The 22,284-nt window shown below is 40.6% G+C and overlaps 1 protein-coding gene across 3 annotated transcripts in view; it reads left to right on the top strand.

The window, feature by feature from the left end:
• The window catches only part of CHD7 (chromodomain helicase DNA binding protein 7), a 132,186-nt gene that overhangs the window by 73,504 nt on the left and 36,398 nt on the right, over nt 1–22,284 (top strand). For all 3 annotated transcript variants that reach the window (XM_075584040.1, XM_075584038.1, XM_075584039.1), the window contains exons 4-15: nt 2,194–2,326; nt 2,591–2,725; nt 5,704–5,769; nt 8,209–8,264; nt 9,139–9,253; nt 12,298–12,381; nt 13,634–13,771; nt 13,871–13,992; nt 14,654–14,897; nt 16,215–16,391; nt 17,523–17,666; nt 20,259–20,520. In XM_075584040.1, coding sequence (XP_075440155.1) covers nt 2,194–2,326; nt 2,591–2,725; nt 5,704–5,769; nt 8,209–8,264; nt 9,139–9,253; nt 12,298–12,381; nt 13,634–13,771; nt 13,871–13,992; nt 14,654–14,897; nt 16,215–16,391; nt 17,523–17,666; nt 20,259–20,520 — 1,676 coding nt within the window. The remainder of the gene's footprint in view (nt 1–2,193; nt 2,327–2,590; nt 2,726–5,703; nt 5,770–8,208; nt 8,265–9,138; nt 9,254–12,297; nt 12,382–13,633; nt 13,772–13,870; nt 13,993–14,653; nt 14,898–16,214; nt 16,392–17,522; nt 17,667–20,258; nt 20,521–22,284) is intronic.

Below are 22,284 nucleotides of genomic sequence, written 5' to 3'. Positions count from 1 at the left end.
GAGTTTGTGTAATAATGGCTGTCATTTGCCCTTCATAGAAATGAATGGGGTTGCCACCAATTGAGTTTTAATGTGTATGATGTGTGGAACCCTGGTAAGTGGTTTGATTTTCCCCATATTGCAATAGTACAATGCATACTGCGTATAACACCTTTTCGGTTTTGTGGCATGCTAGATATTTTATTGTACTCTTTGAAAACATTTCACCCTTCCACAGCTGTAAAGGCCGTTTTCTGCTTTGGAAGAAAAATTACTTGAAATTGTTACTATTCCACAAACCCCAAACCTACTGTACTTATTGTGGTGCAAAGATTCACCAGTGTTTGATTTATGGGTCTGTGTTTTAGATTTACTTAAGCATTTCCTTACACTAAAACATTTCATGCTAACAACCGTGAAATAGCATTTTTGTATTTTCTTTTTCACTCTGCTAGCAGTAAATTACCTCATCAATGGGCTGTCGGTCCTTTGTCCACTACAATTTTGAAAATTGCAATTCTATTTCCTAGATCCATTTTTTTTCTCCTTTTTTTCCCTTGTGGTACAGTTAACCGACCATCACTTGTACTTTTCTATTTGAAAGAAAATATGGATGGTAGCTTTGAGGTGTGTGTGTGTATATCTATCCTCTCGAGACTGTTTAATATATGCCTTCCATTGGTGATTATAGCCCTGCTCTATATTCTGCAACTTTTTGAGGGACAAATATTATCGAGAAAGTTTTAAGCTGCTAATGAAACCAAGTCCATACTCTTTATTACTTGAGACACCTGAAAGGGCTATGGTTTCGGGATAACATTGGCTAACCATAACATAGCTGACATTGTAAAATAATAATGATATAGACCATATTACTTGGCTGACTAGAGTGAAAATAGTGATTCTGCTTCAATAAAATGTTATTGATATTTAAACATGGTGTAGAAACATTAATACCACACTGTTTATATGAATGCCGTGGCCTGCGGTTTAAGTGTAGCTGGAATGGCATTTGGACACCAGCACACTCCTAGCTCAAGATAAAATCAAAAAGTAGAACACAACAAAGCTCTAGTGTGAACAGGTCCCGCTACAATCCTTACAAGGCAAAGAAACAGTCTTTTATTCCTAAAAATGTGTATTTATGCAGAGGAACATGGTTAGCAGCGGGTATGACATTGATTTGTTGAAGAGGTGTTGGGATGACGCAAGGACTTCAAACAAATGGACTTCTTTAGACCCTTTCATGCCTGCAGTACTAAAAGTAACATTGGAAACCTAGTTCCAAATAAACTCTGGGAATAAGAATCTTGGGGCCTTGCATTTGACTTCTCACTGACGTGAGGAAATACCAGGACCCATTCAGGAGCCAACATGGGAGTAATATGTGTTTGTAGAAGAGCCTACGCTGGGGGTTCTCAAGCCCCCCCCCCCCTTGTCCCCCAACAGGTTAGGTTTTCAGGATATTCCTGCTTCAGCACATGTGACACAATCAGTGGCTCAATCAGTGGCTCAGTCAATGAATGACTGAGCTACCTGCGTTGAACCTTTGCCCTAAGCCCCCAAAAAGTGTTCATTATTGCCATTTGTAACACCCATCATAGCCTTAACTCAAAGCCTTTTGGGGAAACTACCTAAATACAATTTATATTTTTAAACAGATTTTCTTTTGTTAGTCCAGCTTGAATGTGGGAGGCTGGCATCTAGTCATAGGTTAAATTCCCTCTGCAATTTGTTCTGCGCTTTAGTGTTTTTCTCAATTTGTGAATGTTCTTGCCTTGTCCTCTAATGTTGTCTTGTTTCAAATGAATCGTTAACTACCTAGGAGCTCGTGAAATGTTAACTCCAATTGTCAGAGCGTTTGCTTTGCAGTGAGAACATTGCAGTAAGAAAGCATGGTATAACTCGGGGTGGTCAACTCCAGTCTTCTAGGGCTCCCAACATGTCACATTTTTAGGATATCTGCTTCGGCACAGGTGGCCACTGATTGATCCACCTGTTGAAGCTTGGGTATCCTGAAAACCTGACCTGTTTGTTGGTGGCCCTTGAGAGCTGGGGTTGCCCACCCCTGTTATTATAACTTAACTGCACTTTTTAAAGTAAATACAACTGGTACATGACAGCTGTTCATAATACTGTACCTAGGAAAGACCATGATTTAATTCATGATTCCAAGGTGAATTATCTGCTCAATGTGTTACCTTGTTTTTTTAGTAATAAGTCTGAAGCTGACGGTAACGCTCAGAAGAAAAAGGTGAACAAGGTGAAACCTGAAGGCACAGAAAATTCCGATTTGGAGAAAACGCCACCGCCTTCTCCAGAGGAAGAAGATGACTCCGGAGTACAGGTAATTTTTGTGTACGACTGGTGCCAGTATATTGTAAGCACTTACTCCTGATTTTGTGCAGGAGCTCTGGCATAGCTTCAGCACCTGAGAGATCGGTGTTATGTTGCACTGCAATGTATTGTCTTTCTTCCTGGTGCCAAAGTAGGTGGGGGGGGGGGGGGGGAGAGAGAGATAGAGAGAGATGTATTGAGATGCTTGTTGTGACCTTGTGGTTTCTGGAAGTCACTCCTGCTGAGGAGCACTTGTTTTATTAATGCTTTGCAGAAGAGACGCTCTAGCAGGCAAGTTAAAAGGAAGCGCTACACAGAAGACCTGGAATTTAAGATTTCAGATGAGGAGCCCGATGCAGATGCTACTGGAAGAGATTCTCCTTCAAACACGTCACAGTCGGAGTTGCAGGTCGGTTAGTTTGCTTGAATGTTATCCTTGCTAAGTCTTGCAAGCAAAATGGGATCAAGATTTGGGTCTTCGGTAGCCTTATTTTGTAACAAGATGCCAGTGAAATGGATAATGCAGGGGTGGCCAACTCCAGTCCTCAAGGGCCACCGGCAGGTCAGGTTTTAAGGCTATCCCTGCTTCAGCACCAGCACATTCTATCTGAGCCACTGATTTAGCCACCTGTGCTGAAGCAGTGATATCCTTAAGCTTACCTGTTGGTGTCCCTTGAGGACTGGTGTTAATCACCCTGGGATATAGTATATTTTAATTGAGCTTCTCTGCAAGTATCCGGCGACTCTTTCTCTTACCGTGCACCCCACAACTGGAACAATCTACCAGAGACTCTCACAGCCGCCACCAGTCTAAGTTCTTTCAAAACTAAAGCGGTCTCACATTTTAATCTGGTCTGTAACTTATAATATATACTGTCTTTAACTGTGCATGCAATGTCTTGTATATAATGTATAACTCTGTTCACTTAATGTAACTATGTATTTGTAACCATGTATTTGTCGTCGTAACTCTATGCCCAGGACATACTTGAAAACGAGAGGTAACTCTCAATGCATTACTTCCTGGTAAAATATTTTATAAATAAATAAGGGTAAAGGAAATCAAAACAATTCCTCACAGCATATGTATTGGGTCAGAAAAGCTGCCCTTTTATGTTTCTTCATTAGTAGGTAGCTGAGTGATGAACTGAATTAAGCATAAAACCCACCGTCCACACACATGCTTCCATGAACGGATTGAAGTTCTGCTCTAGCATCCAACTATAGCATAAAGGGGAAAAGTCTCCTAATTATATATGGGCACCAAGATACATGGGATATAGATGTATTAATGTGCAGTAACAGTGCTATTTTTAATATTTAACCTGGATTAAAGAAATTATTGAGACGCCTAACTACTTACAATATCACTGTTACTGCTAAGATCACAGGAATGTATAGTGATTTAGCAGTAACAGTGCTATTTTTAGTATTTAGGTGTCGTAATTATTTATTTTGAATCCATGTTAAGTTCTGTCAGTAGGACGAGCAGTGGGTTGTTGGCCCCTTTTGAAGATGGATGTGCTGCTCTTTTACAGGAGCGCGGTTTAGTATGTTACTGTAATGTATTCTGTGCCTCAACTGCGACGATATGGTTTTCTTTTATATTAGCCTTACACGACTTCAGATACTGCTACCTTTTTGGAGTGGTATCTGTACTCTCACTTCTGCTTCACGGAGGCTTATTGGAGTCTCTGAAAAGCAACCTGCTCTCTGAACCATTGAAGGCTATTACCGGCCATCCACCCCTGATTCAACAGTGATTCCCAAGATTGAGTCAGCAGAAAATTGGCTTGATGGAAAGCAGTGGTGTATTTTACAGACCGCGCTGCTGCATTCAATTTCATTGTGTTCCTTGTTGCCTTGCGCAGCAGAGTCCTGATTTGAATGTATCATTTATTGCAGTCTGCATCTATTGATATACTTTTAGAAATGTGCTTTTTATTTAGGAAATCCTCTGGCTGCGGGTTGACCCTTAAGAATGTATTCTGTTTTATCTTGAAGGCGCAATCCATGCCTATCTCTCAGTTTTAAAAAAATGTGTTTATATAGCATTGAAGCGGGGGATCTCTGGAGCAGAACCCCATTAAGTTCAACCCCGGGGTCCCCCTGCTTCTGGAGAGACCTCTGTAGTAGGTGCCGGTAGGCGGAACTAGCTGGGATTTCAAGTTTTTAAACCTCCCACGTCACGCGGGCCAATAGGAAGCTGCTCCGATGAAGTTATGGCTTTCTATTGGCTCACAGGGCACGGGAGATTTGAATAGCAGCCATTATGGGATCCCAGTTAGCCGAGGAGAGCGGCTACCGGCACCTACTATCGAGGTAAATATCCACGGAGCCAGTGGTGTAGCTAGATAGGCAAAAATGTTCTGTGTTTGTCTGCGCATGTGTGATCAGCCCTTGCCGGCCGGTTGTGCGGGATCAGTGTTTGCCGGTCACTAATGCATGACTGGCAAGCTCCGATCGCGCATGCGTGACATTTGTCCCGGTTTTTGCTGGTACGAATATGGATTAGTCACCCTAGAGAGCAGGCCCCTGGGCTGCCCGGGCTATAGCTACACCCCTGCACGGAGCTGAAATTAATAGGGTTCTCCCCCAGAGACCCCCCCTGCTTCAATGCTATGTAAAAGAACAAAAAACTGCAAAAATAAAATTGACAGCATGGATTGCTTTTTAAAATCTTTTTGTCGAAAGAAAGGTGCTCGTGTGCGGTTTAATAATAAGTTTTATTTGAAATACTGTGGTAGCCTGCATATTATAAAGCTTTCTGGAGCAATGTAGCCAGTGGTGTCCTTAATACTTAATATGAGCAAAACTATTTGGGGCCTGTTCACTAAAATGAAATAGCAGTTATTGATTTAACAGCTGTTCAAGTGAATGGCTTTTAATGCTCGACAATGGCTATCACACGTTGGTGAATAAACCTCTTTGTTTCTCGGAGTGGGAATCCGGTCTGTAAAGTACACATCTATGACCTTTATACTAATTCCACTTTTATTGAACAGTGACCGCGTGTTAGTGATGCTAGCAATTAACTTGTGTAGATTTAAGTCCCAGAATAGTCATGCATAGGCAACCTGAAAATACCGTACTTCAAGGTGACTCATCAGTGTCCAACTTATAGAAGAAGAATGAACAGGCTATCTCGTTAACTTTCTGAGGGCCACGACGACATTGTAAATAATGGCACGTTGAATGGAAGACTAGAAATAAAGGTGCTGCAGCTGTATGTCTTCAGAATTAATTGGCTAGTTCTCACATCACCTTTGTACGCCAACGTGCATAGGGCAAAATTCGAGCGGGACAAGAGGTCTTCACTTGTGAACTTACTGCCATGCTTTTCTCCTTAGACAAGTAAGGTTCTAACACGTTGACTCTATCATTTAGGAGGCTCTTGATGCAGAAGGACCGGTTGTGGAGAAAATCATGAGTACCCGACAGGCAAAGAAGCAGGTAAATGTTTTCCTTGACCTAGTATAATGGTTACGTCCTATTGTCTGAACCTGAATGCTGGCCTATTTTGTTTAGGTCACTTGGTTTTTGAACAACTGTTTTGTTTTAGTAAAGTTCTAACTAGCTTTTAAGGAGGGTTTTTTGTTTTCTATTTTAAATTCTTAAACAACTCTTCCTAAAGGGTTTTGTGGAGAATTAAAGATGTTAGGCCACTGGTTCCCAAAAACACCAACATGTCAGATTTTAAAGCTATTCCTGCTTTAGTCAAAATTACGGAGCCACTGAGGTAATCCCCTGTGCTTCAGCAGTGATATCCTTTAATTTGACCCGGGGCTTCCTGAGGACTGGAGTTGGGAACCATTGTTTGGCATTTAAACATGGCAACCGAATTTGTTTCCAATGATATGTTCGATGAGCTATCGGCATTAGTTACGATGTAGCAAAGTTAAATACAAATGTGCTACCTTGCCAGAATAGTGGGAAAATGTTACAAGCCGACGCGTTAGAAAGGAGACTCGACGTTTCGTGCTAACACCAGTGCCCTTTTATCACCTCCAACAAATTGCTGGGACTTTCATCAATTCATTTAAACCTGTTAGGCTGCAAAACGTTAATTTAAAAGATCTATGGGGCTTCTGTGGTTATCAATCAAATCCCAGAGTTATTTCAAGTAGCTCTCTTAGAAAGTAATGTAGCGGAGTGTCAGATTTGCAGGGGAATGTAGCATGCGTCTGTAGCAGGAAATGATGACGCAAGTTTTCCTAGAAGTGGAAAGGGTGGCGTTTGGTCTAGTTGGCTGTTGTAATTTAGTCGAGTGCATGAAGATTACAAGAATAATTCTGCAGCTGACTTTCCACCTGACCTGCTACGTAAACTTGCTCAATACGCAGATTTTATACATTTACCCGCGCTAGCGTCTCTGCACAGGAACACGTGTGCCTCATTAGCACAGATTGTATTCAATGTTTTCAAAATAGTTCTATTTTTATTCATTTGCTTCACGGCTGGAATTTTTTCCCCTTGTAATGTTGTGTAAAAGTTTGGAGCTGGCTGCAGCGCACTGATACTCAGTGAGAGCTTTTGTAATACAATTTACATTGCAATGTGATATATTGTCTTCAGCGTTACTTTGCCTGTAATTTGTTTTTTATTTTTTAAGTAGTTGCTCTGTGCTCATATTGTATGTTTCCCAGAGGGAACTGCCCACGTTGTGGGTCATCAGGACATTTATTGTCGAGCCTGGTTTTAAACTGGGCAAACCTTGGCTGCTGCAGTAACATTGGAGGTCACCTACTCCCCATTAAACTGCGTTTTCTCTTGACAAGTTAGCGATGGGTGCAGTGTTTTGTTTGTTTGTTTTTATGCCAGGAATGTCTGTGCAGATCTAATGTCCAGAATTAATTTTAAGATTCCACCGTAAACTTCCTTTACTTTCAGAATCCTTTGAGACAGATTTGAAAGGTTTGATTTTGTTAAAAACCCTGAACTGATTCTAACTTACGGACGTCATGTTCACAGAAATGTAGTCTCCATTCGTGTACACATTGTCCCTTGAAACAAACTCCTCCATTCCTTCTTAAAATACTCCAGGAGAAAGTGCAGACTTGGTCTTTCAGCCTCTTTTCAAATTGCTGTCTTCACCACCTTTAGTAAGAACACTGTATAAAATCTGACTCAATCATGCACTTGCTGCTGCCTTAAGTGCGAACACGAAAGCAGTATAAGTTTATACCACATGCGCTTTGTAGTAGTGGTTAACTTTCTCTGAGCACAGAGGCACACACCCTGTTGAAGCCAATTGTAAAATGCAGCAAGACTGTCTTGCGCCAGCCAAAAATAATACATTTGGCATTGGGGAGTGCAGTTGCTAATTGGCTGCTGCCTGAGAAAATGGTACACTTGGCGTCTACTTAACGCTGTGGGTTTGGCAGCCAGCCAGATACGGGGTCAGGTTGTTGTGAATGAAAACGGCGTGTGGTGAAGGAGGAGTTAAAAATGACTCATGTCTCACACATGACAATGCAAAATCGCGCAGCTGTAGTTGAGAAAATCTGCTTTATGATTACTTTTTTTTTAAAGTTTAAATGGTTTCTTGCTGAGCTTGCTCGGAGTCCATGTGTTGTACATTATCCTGTTTTTAATATTTAGGTGTTTTTAACTGCTTTGTAACTGGACTGAATCTGCAATGCGTTCTATTGGAATGCTTTACAGGTTCTTTCAGCCACAAGGGGTTTATTACTGATAATTATAACATTTTTACTTCTGCCAAGAGTGCCAGACTTTTGTTTGAATAGCATAGAAATAGTGGAGATCTAAACTTTAGAATCCAAAACACGGGGATATGCTGACTTGCCTAAGCTAGTAGTGACAGACCAGTTTGCCGAGCCCTGTAACTCCAACACAAGGCCACATATTCTCAGTGTGTTTCTCATTTTAAAGATGGAGTCGGGGGAAGAGGTGGAAGTTGAAGAATTCTATGTGAAATATAAAAACTTGTAAGTACAACGCTCCCTTTACTATTCACTTGTTTAATATGCTTTTAAACCCGTGTGTTCTTTACATCAGTTGTACGGATTCAACCAATCTAAACGGGTATTGCACAATCTGCAAAGTTTGTGTTTGTCCTGTTTTTCTGGACAGTGTTCCCTGTTTTTATTTTTCTTGGTCAGCTTTAGGTGGTGTGGAAACATCGCCTTCAACTTACACCAGTGCTTTAAGTTCCAATACACCTATACAAATATCAACAATCGCATTACAAGATTGCACATCTAACGCCAATTGTATATTTCTTCTTTTTGATCTCTAAACCTTTCTCACAACAACAGGTATCTTTAGGATGCAGTTTAGACTTCTTAAAAAAAAAATTATATAAATGTTTTTTTCAGTGATTGTGGCCTGTATTCTTTTGTGATAATATACTTCATTTTCCTAAGTATCTTTTGAGTACGACTTGGGTCGGTTGTGTCTTATTTTTTTTCCTAATGTAAAGCTCTGAAATATTTTGCTAAAATATGTGGATTTACCTGTGCTGTCGTGTCAAGTTAATGTGCTCAAATTACTTGTTTAAATCAATATTATGTGTTTTAGATACAGTGGAATAAGAAACCTAGTGTCTGTACACTGACTTTATCAATAAGGATCTACATGTTACCTGACCACCAACTGTGTAGAAGACACACACACACACACACACACACACACACACACACACACACACACACACACACACACACACACACACACACACACACACACACACACACACACACACACACACACACACACACACACACACACACACACACACACACTTCCAGATAAGACTTTTGCTGCATTCTTTGTAAGAAGAATGTTCTGTTTTACTTGCAGCTCGTATTTGCATTGCCAATGGGCTACATTGGAAGAACTGGAGAAGGACAAGAGGATTCAGCAAAAGATAAAAAGATTTAGGGCAAAGCAAGGCCAGAACAAGTTCCTTTCAGAGGTAGGACAAATATGAAGGATATCCTGTTAACGGCAGATATGTTTCAATACCTGCTGTGCAAACATTCACTAAATAAGCTAATGTGTGTGTGTCAGTGACTTTTCTATTGCTTATTCACTTCTTGCATAAGCACAGGGTCCTCCTTGTGTCAGTGCGATAGCTACTTTATTTAAGGCTGTGTAAACAGGAAGTTTGTCTGCTTTCCTGCTGTCAGGATGTACTTTGTGTTTTGTCCTCCCTACCAGCATGATAAAGACTTGTGGGAGGTTTATCTTGATACTGTATGTAGGAATACAGCCTCTGCTCAGAGAAGCAGTGGTTCTGTTTTGCTATCTGTTGCAAGTTCATATAACTTGGTTACTGATCAGAGAACAGCAGCTGTGTTGGATCATTTTTGGGCCGTGGATTGATTGTCCTCCAAGCACCAATAACGCACTAAACATGTATTTTATTGCATACGTTCTAGCAATCCATGTTTTGAGAGAGTCAATACGATTTTTAGTTTCTGTTCAATGCATGTGTTCAGTTTCAAGACTCCATACCCGAACCTTGGTGATGCTTTGTTGCCCCGTGGCCATTTTCTAACGAGCCTCTCTGAATGAATCATCTGGCTGTTGATGAGCTACTTGTCCCAATCACACTCTCTGCTGTTGTGGATTTTACAGCAATATTTTTTTTTTTTAGATGAGCTTTATATGAATTTGCAGAGTGTTTTTTATGGCATTTAACCCATTGATGCACGTAAGGCATTGCTGTAGCTAGCTTCCATTCATAACCCTTCCATACCCTGCAAAAGTAGTATTGGTTGCTTGTTCCCTAAAAATTGTGTAGCTTGGGATATGGCTTTGGCATAAGCTGTAATTTTATGAATATGTTCAAATGCAGAGATTATTCAAATTCTTTACTTTTTATTGCGTCAATGGCATGTTTTGCCCAGTAAAAGTTTCTTTAACCCAGGGTGGCCAACTCTAGTCCTCAAGGGCCATTAACAGGTTTTCATTATATCCCTGCTTCAGCACAGTTGGCTCATTAAGTGGCTGAATTGAAGACTGCCACCTGTGCTGACGCAGGGATATCCTGAAAACCTGACCTGTTGGTGGCCCTTGAGGACTGGAGTTGGCCACCCCTGCTCGAACACTTTCACTGCTTCATTGATTTGCAATGCATTGTAGGTCTCTGAAGTAGCAAGTGGGTTAATAGACTGTTCTCCTTTGTATGCTGAGAGCATTCATGCATATTCTGTTCCAGATCTCTTCAGCAGCTAATTATGCAGAGGATTGTGGCTGTCCTTCTCAGATTTGGACAATTGCCCACATGGGACTAAGCTTCTGATCACCAATTTAATTTCACTTAGATCTGTATGCAGAACTGGAGCAAGGGTCACACAGATGAAACGTCCTGAAGGTTTCCTCCTCGGTGTGCCCCGTGCTGTCAGTACTTGCGCTGAACACCTTCACGGTGCAATCCCGCAAAAATCTGTTTTTGAAGAAAAGCCGTAAATCGGATCACCCGTCATTTTTTCTATGCAAATATTTAGCCTTTTTTTTGTAAAGAATATTAAATAACATTACGTTGTATACAAGAAAATGTCCCGTATTAATACATTCCTAAGAATTAGGAAATGGTAATAAAAAAAACAGGTAGGTCTATTTTGGGTTTCAGTTGTACACAGGATCATTTAACATATTGAGACCACTGTGGTCACACAAGCTCTTGTTTAATCATGTAGCAGTCATTTTTATTTTGGTCCAATAAAAGGTGTTTCGACTGGCATATTATCTCATTTATGGTACTAATAAAGAATGTTAATCGAAAGCATTGCAGTTTAAAGGATTAATCCAAGCTGTTCCATCCCCACTCTCTTCCCCCCATCCCTTTTCAATACATGATTAAAGCAGGGGGTCTCCAGAGCTGAACCGCATCAATTTCAGCTTCGGAGACCCCCTCCTTCCAGAGATACCTCCGAAGGGGTTGCCAGTATCTTCTGCAGTTTAAAGCACTTAGTCCCACGGGCCAATAGGAAGCCGACCTGATGATGTCACGGCTTCCTATTGGCTCGTAGGGCCCGGGAGCTTTGAAAATCAGCCATAATGTGAACCCTGGCGCGGCTACCAGAACCCACTACAGAGGTGAGTATCTCTGGAAACGGAGTCCCCGGAGCTGAAATTAATGGGGTTCAGCTCCGGAGACCCCTGCTTCAATCCTGTATTGAAAAAAAGGCTTGGATTACCTTTATTTATTCTTTAGATATATTGAAAACGTACAAGGATGCGATCCGGTTGGTTTTAGGTGCAGTAATAGACCAGACACTTTTTGACCAAGTTTGTTGAAAGTTAATTTCTGGTCTTTAAATGACATGTCCTTGTACGTTGGAGATTTGAATACGAAAGCCCCAAGGGCATATTTATAAAGTATCTTTGAGAACTTGGTCAATGGCGACTTATTTTATTGTGCTGAATATAAACTATTTTCCTGCGTGTTTTTCTCCTTGGTGGATAGATCTCGCAGTGAAGTCTATGATCAAGGTTAAGCACTGAAAAGAAGGAGCATGCGCTAATTGCTTAACTCCTACAGTGCTAGAGATGGCAAAAAGTTCAAATCTGTTAACCCTTCCCAGGCTGCGGGATCTGTAGAGTGTGGCAGACCCTTTTTGGCAGCAAAGTGGTAAAGTGACATGGCCATTAACTTTAACCAGCGCTCTCTCACGCTGCCATGTTCAAGGAACTCTCTGAGCTGTAAGCCCTTTTTCGATTGCTCATTAGTGAATTGTAATTTCACACTTCATTTAAAATATTCTTCAACATTCTGCCGCTGTAAAAGGTTTCACACAGTAATTAAGAGGCCCAGTTAACAAAGTCTGAGGAGTCTGCTTTCCTCACGGGGAGCGATCCGGCTGAACTGTTGCATTTGAATGAATATGTTTGAGGATGTCGAGTAGAATTTCCATGTCGCTGTGACCCTAAATATATCCATCCATCGTCAAGAGCGAGGGTTTCCCTCAAGAATACGGTAAATAAGACTGCGTCTTTCCGATTTGTCAACAGATTGAGGATGATCTATTTAATCCCGACTATGTGGAAGTCGACCGGTTACTAGATGTCTCTCTCAGCACAGATGAGAAGGGCGAGGTAAATCACGAGTGCATGGTTTCTGCATCTGAAAAAGGTTTGAACGTTATTTAATGTTTGTTTTTGTGCCTTCTGCAGCATGGTAAGGTCTATATAATAATGTTTCTTATGTAGCTCTGGCAATAGATGCAGGGCTGTAGAATCCGTTTTCAGGCAAACCGAATCCCAGCCTGATGAAGGTTACCATGTAATATGGGGTGTCTGAGTTACAAGGATGTAGATCAGGTGTGGCCAGCTCCAGTTCTCAAGGGCCACCAACAGGTCAGAGTACTGTATAAGTCTATCCCTGCTTTAAATATCTTTAAAACCTGACCTGTTAGTAGTGGCCTTTGAGGACTGGAGTTGGACACTCCTTATCTAGAACCAGGGCCTGTAATGTTAAGACACATTTGTAAGAAGATCATTGGATAACCGATTTGCGATGTCCTTGTAAATGTGGCAATTAACAAGTACTGTGCTGCTTATACTTTTGATCACTGATGCAAGTGCAATCAATCAGCACTGCACTCCTGGAACCTCAGGCTCAAGTCCTGGCAAATGCACTTCCTCCCATTTTTGTATTTGCACGTCTCATTAATGTACTCATGTAAAGTTCTTCTGACTCATTTGACTTTGGGATCGTGTCTACTTTATTTCAGTGGGATTTTACATATATTTTTTTTATCTTCTGTTGATTTCCTATACTAAAGCACAGCCAGCTATGTTGCCATTTGTCTGTACCACATGTACTAATCCATAATGTAGAGCAGTTCCAATACAGAAGCAGTGCACCCAAGTACATCTACTGTCACTTTTTCTGTTTGAATAGTGCCTCCTCTTGTCCCTCTATCCCCATTATCATTACTGTATTTATCCCAATGAATGTCAACCACTGAAGCAAGTATGTTTAATTGTTCAATATTGTACTCTTATATGCAAAGTCATGGCTTTTACTATAGAAAAAGTGTGTGTGTGTGTGTGTGTGTGTGTGTGTGTGTCCATAGCAGAAAAGACAAGCTCTTATGCAATTAACAAAGGGGGAAACCAGAGCATTTCCCCCTGTTTCAAAGAACTAATCTGATTGGTCAGTAAATATGGCTAACACGACTACTTGGTTGTTGATTAATAAACGGCAGTCTAAGCCATTCCAGATCAATCTTTAGAGATCATGGGTTGCTCTTGCTCACCCAGATAGTCGTTTTTTTTTTCATTTACTACCTGGTACATTTAAACATTTGTGTAACCCATTATTTTCTACCTGTGACTTCCGAAGCCTGTGAGTCATTACTTGGTGAAGTGGTGCTCCCTCCCATACGAGGACAGCACTTGGGAGCTGAAGCAGGATTTGGATCCAGCCAAGATTGAAGAATTTGAGAAACTGCAGAGCTGGGAGCCAAAAACAGAGCGCGTGGTAAGAATTGGCCTGGCCAACCCATGTTTTTATTTGAAAATAGCTGAGTTATGTGGTCTTTCGGAAAACCACTAATGGGATTTACTGCATTTGAAACAGGAGCGACCTCCCACCGACGAGTGGAAGAAATCGGAGAGTTCCAGGGAGTATCAAAACAATAACAGTCTCAGGGAATACCAGTTGGAGGGAGTAAACTGGCTGCTGTTCAATTGGTACAACACGTAAGTATTTTTTCCCTACCCTTTTAGCAGTAGCGTTAGCAAACTTTAATGGCTCTGTTTCATGGCATAGTTTAACCTTACATATTTTATTGGCATCTTAGGACTGAGGTTTAAACTCTATAAAAATAAGTGGGAAAACCATATTTTTATTACACGTTTAATATGGTTTAGTTGTGTTAAATACATCTAAAATATGTTTAGTGGAGCAGATTCAGATCAAATGCAGAGCCCTATTAACCCCCTGAAGAACCCTTTGTTTGATCTACAGCTTCACACAAGTTCCCATAGCACTAAAAAAAATGTTCATTTTAAGGCTGCTGTGGTTGTGGTGGACATGGCACACCTGGTTTTTGTTTGATTGGAAATGCACACGTTCACCTCGCCACATTGGCAGCCAGTAAATGTTTGGTATGGTAACCTATTCTACTGTGCGGCACAATAGAAGATGAGGATATACAGAATAATAGTTACACTATTGCATTCTGCTGTAGTAGGTAAAAAGGGATCTGCTCAAGGGGACTTATAGTCCAACTCTAGCTCTGTTGCTGGAAAGCACATTTTCTAGTTAAGTTTATTTCCCTGTGATTTAAACCCCGTTTTTAGGCTAATTTCTAATGAGACGGTCTTTTTCCTACTTTGTAACACGTTACTTTCTTTTTAGACGTAACTGCATTTTAGCGGATGAAATGGGGTTGGGGAAGACCATCCAGTCCATTACCTTTCTGTACGAGATCTTTTTAAAGGGCATTCATGGTCCGTTTTTGGTCATTGCCCCACTATCAACAATCCCAAACTGGGAAAGGGAGTTCCGCACCTGGACCGAGCTGAATGTGATCGTTTATCACGGAAGCCAAGCTAGCAGGAAAACTATTCAACTGTATGAAATGTACTTCAAAGATCCCCAGGTAAGCATGTTATAGCATGGGAATATATAGTACAATAGTTCCCAGGACACGCGCTACTATAAATGCAAAAAGTTGATCGCTTAAGTCCGGTGTATAATATGAGCAATATCGCTGCCTTTGTTTGGAAAGAATGTGACTTTTGTACAAGCCTTTTTGTTGAATTCCATATGAATATTTCCTCCAGTAGTAAAGTTATGAAGAGGGGGGCACAAACGGGCTTGAACATAAATCAATGTATTGACCACAATTCGACAGTTCTGATTAGTTCAACCAATAATCAGATTTTAACTAATAAATGTAATTATGCTTAAACCTCTTTTGTGCACCTCTCTTCATAACTTTTCTACTGAATATATTCATTGGACCGGACATGGGGGTACATGTGAGCACCGGCATCCTAGAAATGTATTGTATTGTTTACAGGAGTGCCTAAAGAATCTTCATATCAATATTTCCTTATGGCCCACGTCGTGTGTGTGTGTAATCTTGCTATGAACACTACAAATATCTCCTTGGGTGGAGTGAATTGCCATAAGAATGAGTGAATAAAGCATTATAATTCAGTGATTTACTCTTGGGGTTTACTCGGTACCATATCCTTGCCCCTGCAGCCATGCGTCAGATAGGTCACAGTACCATTTGTAATGGAATCCCGAGCAGTTGTGGCTGTCAGTGCAAGTCTTAACCTCATTACATCCCATGTCAGATTATGATGCCTAATCTCTTTGTGGACATCTTTCTTTGTCACCTTTTGTCCCATGAGTAGTCACTATTTAGCTTTTATATTTCGGACTGTTTTTGTGTTTGAGCTTACAGTAACTGCAGTCCTGAACTTTATTTTATTTACCTTGGGCATCTTTTTTATGACTGAAGACCCATGTGGTAACTATAAAAGTAGTGGGAATAGTGCTGGGATCCCAACTGGGAAGTGAATAGATGCTTTTCTACCGCATTACTTTGTTCAAGGCTGAATTATGTATTGTATTATTATTTTTTGGATAGAAATACATTTTTCTTTAGTGTGTTGGCTCCTTTTTTGCTAAAAAAAAAAAATCGCTGTCATTATCATAACTCAATACAGTACTAGTTATATTTTAAGTTATTCAGCAGTTTCTTCCTATATAGTTATTATTCAGTTGGATCCAGACTCTGAGAAGTACAGATTGGGTAGTGACTCACGAATAGTCAGTAAGTTAGCAGAAAGTCAATGGGGAAGTTACCAACATTTTGTACTAGACTGATCCTTCTTACTGTGAACACTTCCATCTTTCCTTAGCCTTTTGAATTGAAACATAGATTTCATCTTATTATTTTTAGGGACGAACAATAAAGGGTTCCTACAGGTTCCATGCTATTATTACAACATTTGAAATGATTCTGACGGACTGCCCTGAGCTCAGGAACATTCACTGGCGATGTGTGGTGATTGATGAGGCTCACCGGCTGAAGAACAGGAACTGCAAGCTGTTGGAGGGACTAAAGATGATGGACTTGGTGAGTGTTCACTTTATGACCCATTTCTACTGAAATGAATCCCTTATGGCTGGTGGCTTCTGCTACATGAAGTAATGGCTCAGTGGCTACTCAAGCCCTTAAGAGCTTGGTGAAAACGTTCACACATCCAGTTTTGGTTAACTATTTGAAGAACATTGGATCAGGAACAGTTCAAGCCTTCATAGCACCTTTGTATTCCTATTGATGTAACTGTGTATGTCCATGGTTATTTTTTGCTCCATCACTCATCTAGAGAAGAGTATCTTGTAAATTAGCGACAGGAGGTGCCATGTCTTCCTGCTCAATTGGCATAGTCCGAGACGGAGACTAAAGTTGGCAAAGCATCTGTTGCGCAAGAATAACCTAGCGAGCCAAACCCTAGATTTGTGGGTTTGGGTTCACTGCACTAGTTCTAGTTCAGAAAAATCTATAATATTTGTCAGGGTATATTGCCTGCAGTAAATGCGTAAATAACATCACCTAATTTTTCAGCAAGAGAATCCAGACATGTAAGTGGCATAATCCAGGAACTAGTAAGGTTAAAGAGAGCTGTCCTGTCCTTTCCTCAGCTTGTTTGGTTAATGTTTTGATTATGAAATCAGCTCTTGAAGTAGCAATAAGCACTCATGAGTATTTGCGTCCAAAATGCTTCCGCTGCATCCAGGATTGTGGGAAATTACCGCACATGGACTCTTGTAAGCTTATGCCTGCTGTATTGCACACCTTTTTTCAGCACAGCTAAACTGTTACGCGCTTTTTTAAACCATGCTTTTGCTGTAAAAGCTGTGTAATACAGCAGGAATAAGCTTATAGGGGTTCATGTTGAAATGGACTAGATGCAAAAAGTGTGCACATTTGCAGAGAATTACCCAGAATCCCTGGCTCCAATGGAACCATTGTATGTATAGAGAAGATGGGGAAATGCGGGTTTGCAGACCTGCCTGAGACTTGCGAATGTGCTCACAAGTCGTATTTATATTTGGTGTTTTGAAAAAAAATATATATTTTCCAAATCAAATGCTCACTTCTTTTGTAATGAAGTGTGTTGCAGTTCCAGGGCAGTAGCAAGGATTCAAATGGTCTTTTTTTTCTGGTTCTACTGGTCTCATTGTTCCTTTCCCGTGTTTTCAGGAACATAAAGTGCTGCTAACCGGTACCCCTTTGCAAAACACTGTGGAGGAGCTTTTCAGTCTGCTAAACTTCTTGGAGCCAGAACGCTTCCCTTCAGAGAGCAACTTCATGCAAGAATTTGGCGATCTGAAAACTGAAGAGCAGGTACATTATTGGGTTACTATCCTCATTTCAGTCGGCTTTCTAGTTGAACTGCTAACCTGCAGTACAAGCAAGGATTATGCAGGCTTAAAGTTAATGTTTGGCACTTGTTTATTTTAATATTCATGTTTGTTGGTCACTGCAAGAATAACCCTTTTTTTCTAAGGGAAATTCTAGTCTACAATGTTAGGTTAAAAACTCCAACTTTGATTTCTATGGTGGTTTAAAGCTGCAGACCAAGCAATATCCTACATGTGTTTTTTGTTGTTTGTGTAAAAAAAAAAAAAATTCAGTTCTGTACTAAAAAATAGTTGTAGCATTTAAAAAAAAAAAAAAAAAACCTGACATTTTTAATGTATTATAATGTAACGAACATGTTATGTTTTTATAGCAACCATTTACAAAGTCACATCCCCTGCCTCTTCTGAAACAGGGTCTCCCCCACCCCTTCACCCCTTTTTGAGTCCTGCCCCCTCTCTAGCATTGTATCTAGTGACAATTGGATCAGGAACAGTTCAGGCCTTCATAGCACCTTTGTATTCCTATTGATGCCACTGTGTATGTTCATGGTTACATGTCACATGATCTTCCCCACACAACTTTGCATCTTTGGTCCTCTGCTGCTGCACTGACAGCCATTTAGTCAACCCCCTAGCCGAATCTTCGCTGATCGATCACAGGAGAATGGATTGATTGGCAATTTAGCTAATTCCTTATTGTGTGGATTGTATTGATGCACATATTAAAGGGAATAAATACAAAAAAAAACGGCTGCTTGGACTGCTGCCTTAAACAATGTTATGAGAACTGACAAGAGGAGGGTTGTTGTTGCTATTTTTACTTAATGATTTAACCAAAAAGTCTCCTATTTTCTGGTAGCGATTTTAGATTCTTGAGGAAGAATTAAGCTATTTAAAAAAATCTAGGTACAAAATCTGCTATAAAATTAAAGTAGTGTTTTGGCAAGTAATTTGCCAATTTGGAATGTTTAGATTAATGCGCAATTATTTTGCATGTACTGAGAAACCATTGCTTAAAGTTGTAGTTCCTCCGAATGGATTTTTTCTTCCCCCTCCGGTGATACCAATATTTTCACCTGTAGAAATTTCCTGGTCCCTGAGATACTTTACAGGTGAAGTTACCGGGTTTAAATCTCTTTCGGGGAAACACAATGGCTGCCAAACCTCAGTCCAAAAGGAATCCGTTGTTTTTCTTGTTTGGTGGCCGTTTAAAACCCTTTTAAAAACCAGGAAGTAATACCAGTAACTTTGCCAGTAAGTATCACAAATTGAGGTTCAGCCCGTCAGGATCTTCCTGGTTCCAAACATGTAAAAAAATAAATAAATAAAGGTTTCGGTAAATTGCTCCTTTTTAAAGTGTTTACTTAATGCTTCTGAGATACTGTAAGATCTTTGATATCACAATTATACAGTTGATCAAAAAAAATACCGTGCTGTCTGTGTGTGATAATGGCATATTATAGCCATTTCAGTGCTGTCTGTGCTCTGGCACCCGCATTAATCCGTATAGAAAGAGGTTAGATACGCACATGTAATATAAGGGTCAACTCGGACCATTCATTAGGGAAACGAGACAGTGCACAGCGTTTCGGGGTAATATTTTAATTGAACGGGGGATTTGTACCCCGAAGAATTGTGCACTTGGTCTCGTTTCACCAATAAATGTGTTGACCTTTATACGTGTGCGTCTAACCTTTTTCTATTCGAATTATACAGGTAAAGTAAAAAATGATTAAGCTATTCTGGGCAAATAAAAAAATAACTGAGACATGGTGGTACAATCGCGATATAAGAAGATATAATATTGCTAAAAGCCCCTTGAAAATCTATCTGCTGGAACAATACACATACCTGCTAAAGAGAACCCTCCTCAATAACCCTGAACACTTTGGGTGCCTATAGATGTAGCTACTACGCTATGGGTTCTGGCACTCCCAGGGGCCCCACAACGTACAAGCTGCATCCTCATACTACTCGTTTTTGTTTGGGAGATTACATTATGCTCTCCTGTCAGTTAAGGTAGCACCCGTGGCAAAAACATTAAAAAACACACACCCGATTGTGGCAAACTCAAATATGGAACCATTTATTTTCAATATCCCCTAGGTCCATAGAGGGGGAAGCCGCGCTCCTCCGCGCTGACGCTGAGGCTCGCCTGCTCGGTCAGGAGCGATTCCATGGACTGACTGGCAGGCGAGCCAGCATGCGCGATCGGGAGGCAGGGCAGTGAAGCGCCGATCATGACGCTGCTTCGCGCTGATTGGGTGTTTTCAGCCGACAGCGCGCTGAGAAACAGTTTCGGCTGTCGGCTGAAAATCCCAGCGCCTCAGCACGCCTGCGGACACTCGCGGGAGCCCCATTGAGGATGACGGGGAGCATCACGGAGCATTAGCGCGGCTCCCCCCTCTATGGACCCAGCCTTATACGTTGTAGGACAAACACATAATCATACAGATTTCAATTCCTTGCCAAAGGCGGACAACATTTTTGGGGGGCATCCATTTGCAAAAGTTTTAAGCGCTGCATTAAGGCTACATCTGTATCTCAATCGTTTGACATTTCTATGCCTTTCTAGGTACAGAAACTCCAAGGTATACTAAAACCAATGATGTTACGGCGTTTGAAAGAAGATGTCGAGAAGAACTTGGCTCCAAAAGAAGAGACCATAATTGAAGTAGAGCTGACAAACATTCAGAAGAAATATTACCGTGCTATCCTTGAGAAAAACTTTGCTTTCCTCTCCAAGGGTGGGGGAGCAGGGCATGTGAATGTCCCTAACCTTCTAAACACTATGATGGAACTCCGAAAATGCTGCAATCATCCTTACCTTATTAATGGTAAGTCATTCGTGGGGGCTCCCCTGGTTTTTTTGTTTTTTTGTGGGGTTTTTTTTAAACAGCACTTTTCAGCATAAGCATGGAAAGCAAAGTCGCTTATGTAGGGTTAGTGGAACTTACCTTGTATGCAATATCAGGTCCTGCTGTACAGGATTCTCAGAAGGCAGATGAGCAAAAAAGAAGAACTAACTGACTTCCAGAAATCTCATAAGCTGGTCATTGGAAGTTCGACATCCAAGAGGGTAACTTCCAGTTATGCCATAAACTTTTACTAAAGGTTTCTGTGGGGGGGAAAAAAAAAAATAAGAAACGGCAAAGGGTGTTTTTGATAAAGTCCACCACCTGCAAAACTGGAGCAAAAAACGGCACCTTAGCACTAACTTGTAAGAGGTGTTTGTTGCTTTGCTGCTGTAGCCAATGACAATCAAAGGGCAGAGGTTTTTTTCTTCTTCACATGACTGTTTTTGCAGCATCTGGACACCGTAATTAACTAAGATTTCACCCCAGCTGTCCTTTGTATTAGAAAGCCAGTTGTCCAAAGAATACTTTGACAGTTTTTATAGTCCCCCCCTTTACTCTTCTTTTACCAGTGTGATTTGGAGTAGATGGCGCTGCTAATAATAAAAGGTGAATAAGTACACGTACAGGCTCATTAATTTCTGTTTTAGCTGACTAAGATCCCTGTAATGTTATTGAATTTAACTTTGAGCTACAATATGGATTCAGACTCCGGTTTCATCTCTGTGCATAAGCTTAAAGTTCTCAGTTGTAAAATAAGGAAGGTTATTTCAAAAAATGTTGCTGTAAAATATCATGGTGCATTCCAATGTCAATCCTTCATACAATATTAGGACCGTTTTTAATTTAGATGTTGCTATTTTTAAGTTTGCTTTTTAACAGTTTGAAGACCTTTGATACAAATGTAAGATACCAGTTCCACTTCAAGTTGTCTTTTAGGCACATATTGTACAACACGAGCAGTCCCCCCTCCATCAATGTGCATCGGTGAGGCAAACGCATGATAGAAACTGTTGGTTACGGGCTTGTTGAGGAATGATGGTGGGGGATGTTTGTATAATATGGAATCATCCGTTATTTTATCTGTACACATATTGCTTCTAAGTTTCAGTTGTAAGACACGGTTTGTGACCGTGGCTAATTGAGTTGATTTTGTATCAGCCAGGAGCTGCCTATTGGTATAACGGCACCTTGACATTTAGAGACTTATTCTAGAAACTCAATCTGGAAGTTTTTGACCAATCGCAGTGCAATCTGCTGCTTTAGTGCTTCCAGAAGAAGCACCTTAGTCTCTATCTAAAGTTGTTTGGGAAGATAGTTTCACACCAGCAAGGATCACATAGTAGTCTTCCTTTAGCCTGATAACAATAACAAATATGACGATTTGGAAGAGGGTTGTATTAGAAGTCTTACAGAAGTGCATAGACACTTGTATTAAGTTGCTCTCAGACCTGCCACTTTCATTAGCACTTGACCTAAGATACCAAGATTTAATTATCTAAGGGTAGCTCCACAGTGATCTAGATGTTTGACCATCCGTGTTCAAAATCTGGATAAAAAAGACCAAAAAACCCATCGATTTTGCCATATTAAATTATGTTCACCATTAATTCAAAACTGGTTTATATATTTTAAAATGTTTCACCAGGAAGTAATACATTGATAGTTACCTCTTGTTTTCAAGTATGTCCTGGAAATATATCTCTTCAGCATATGCTATTCTTGTAGTTGGTAAAGTATATTAAA

This window comes from Ascaphus truei, chromosome 2 (assembly GCF_040206685.1).
Source record: "Ascaphus truei isolate aAscTru1 chromosome 2, aAscTru1.hap1, whole genome shotgun sequence".
Lineage (NCBI taxonomy): Eukaryota > Metazoa > Chordata > Amphibia > Anura > Ascaphidae > Ascaphus > Ascaphus truei.
Note: the sequence above shows the minus strand (reverse complement) of the source record. Positions and strands in the feature narration are given on the sequence as shown.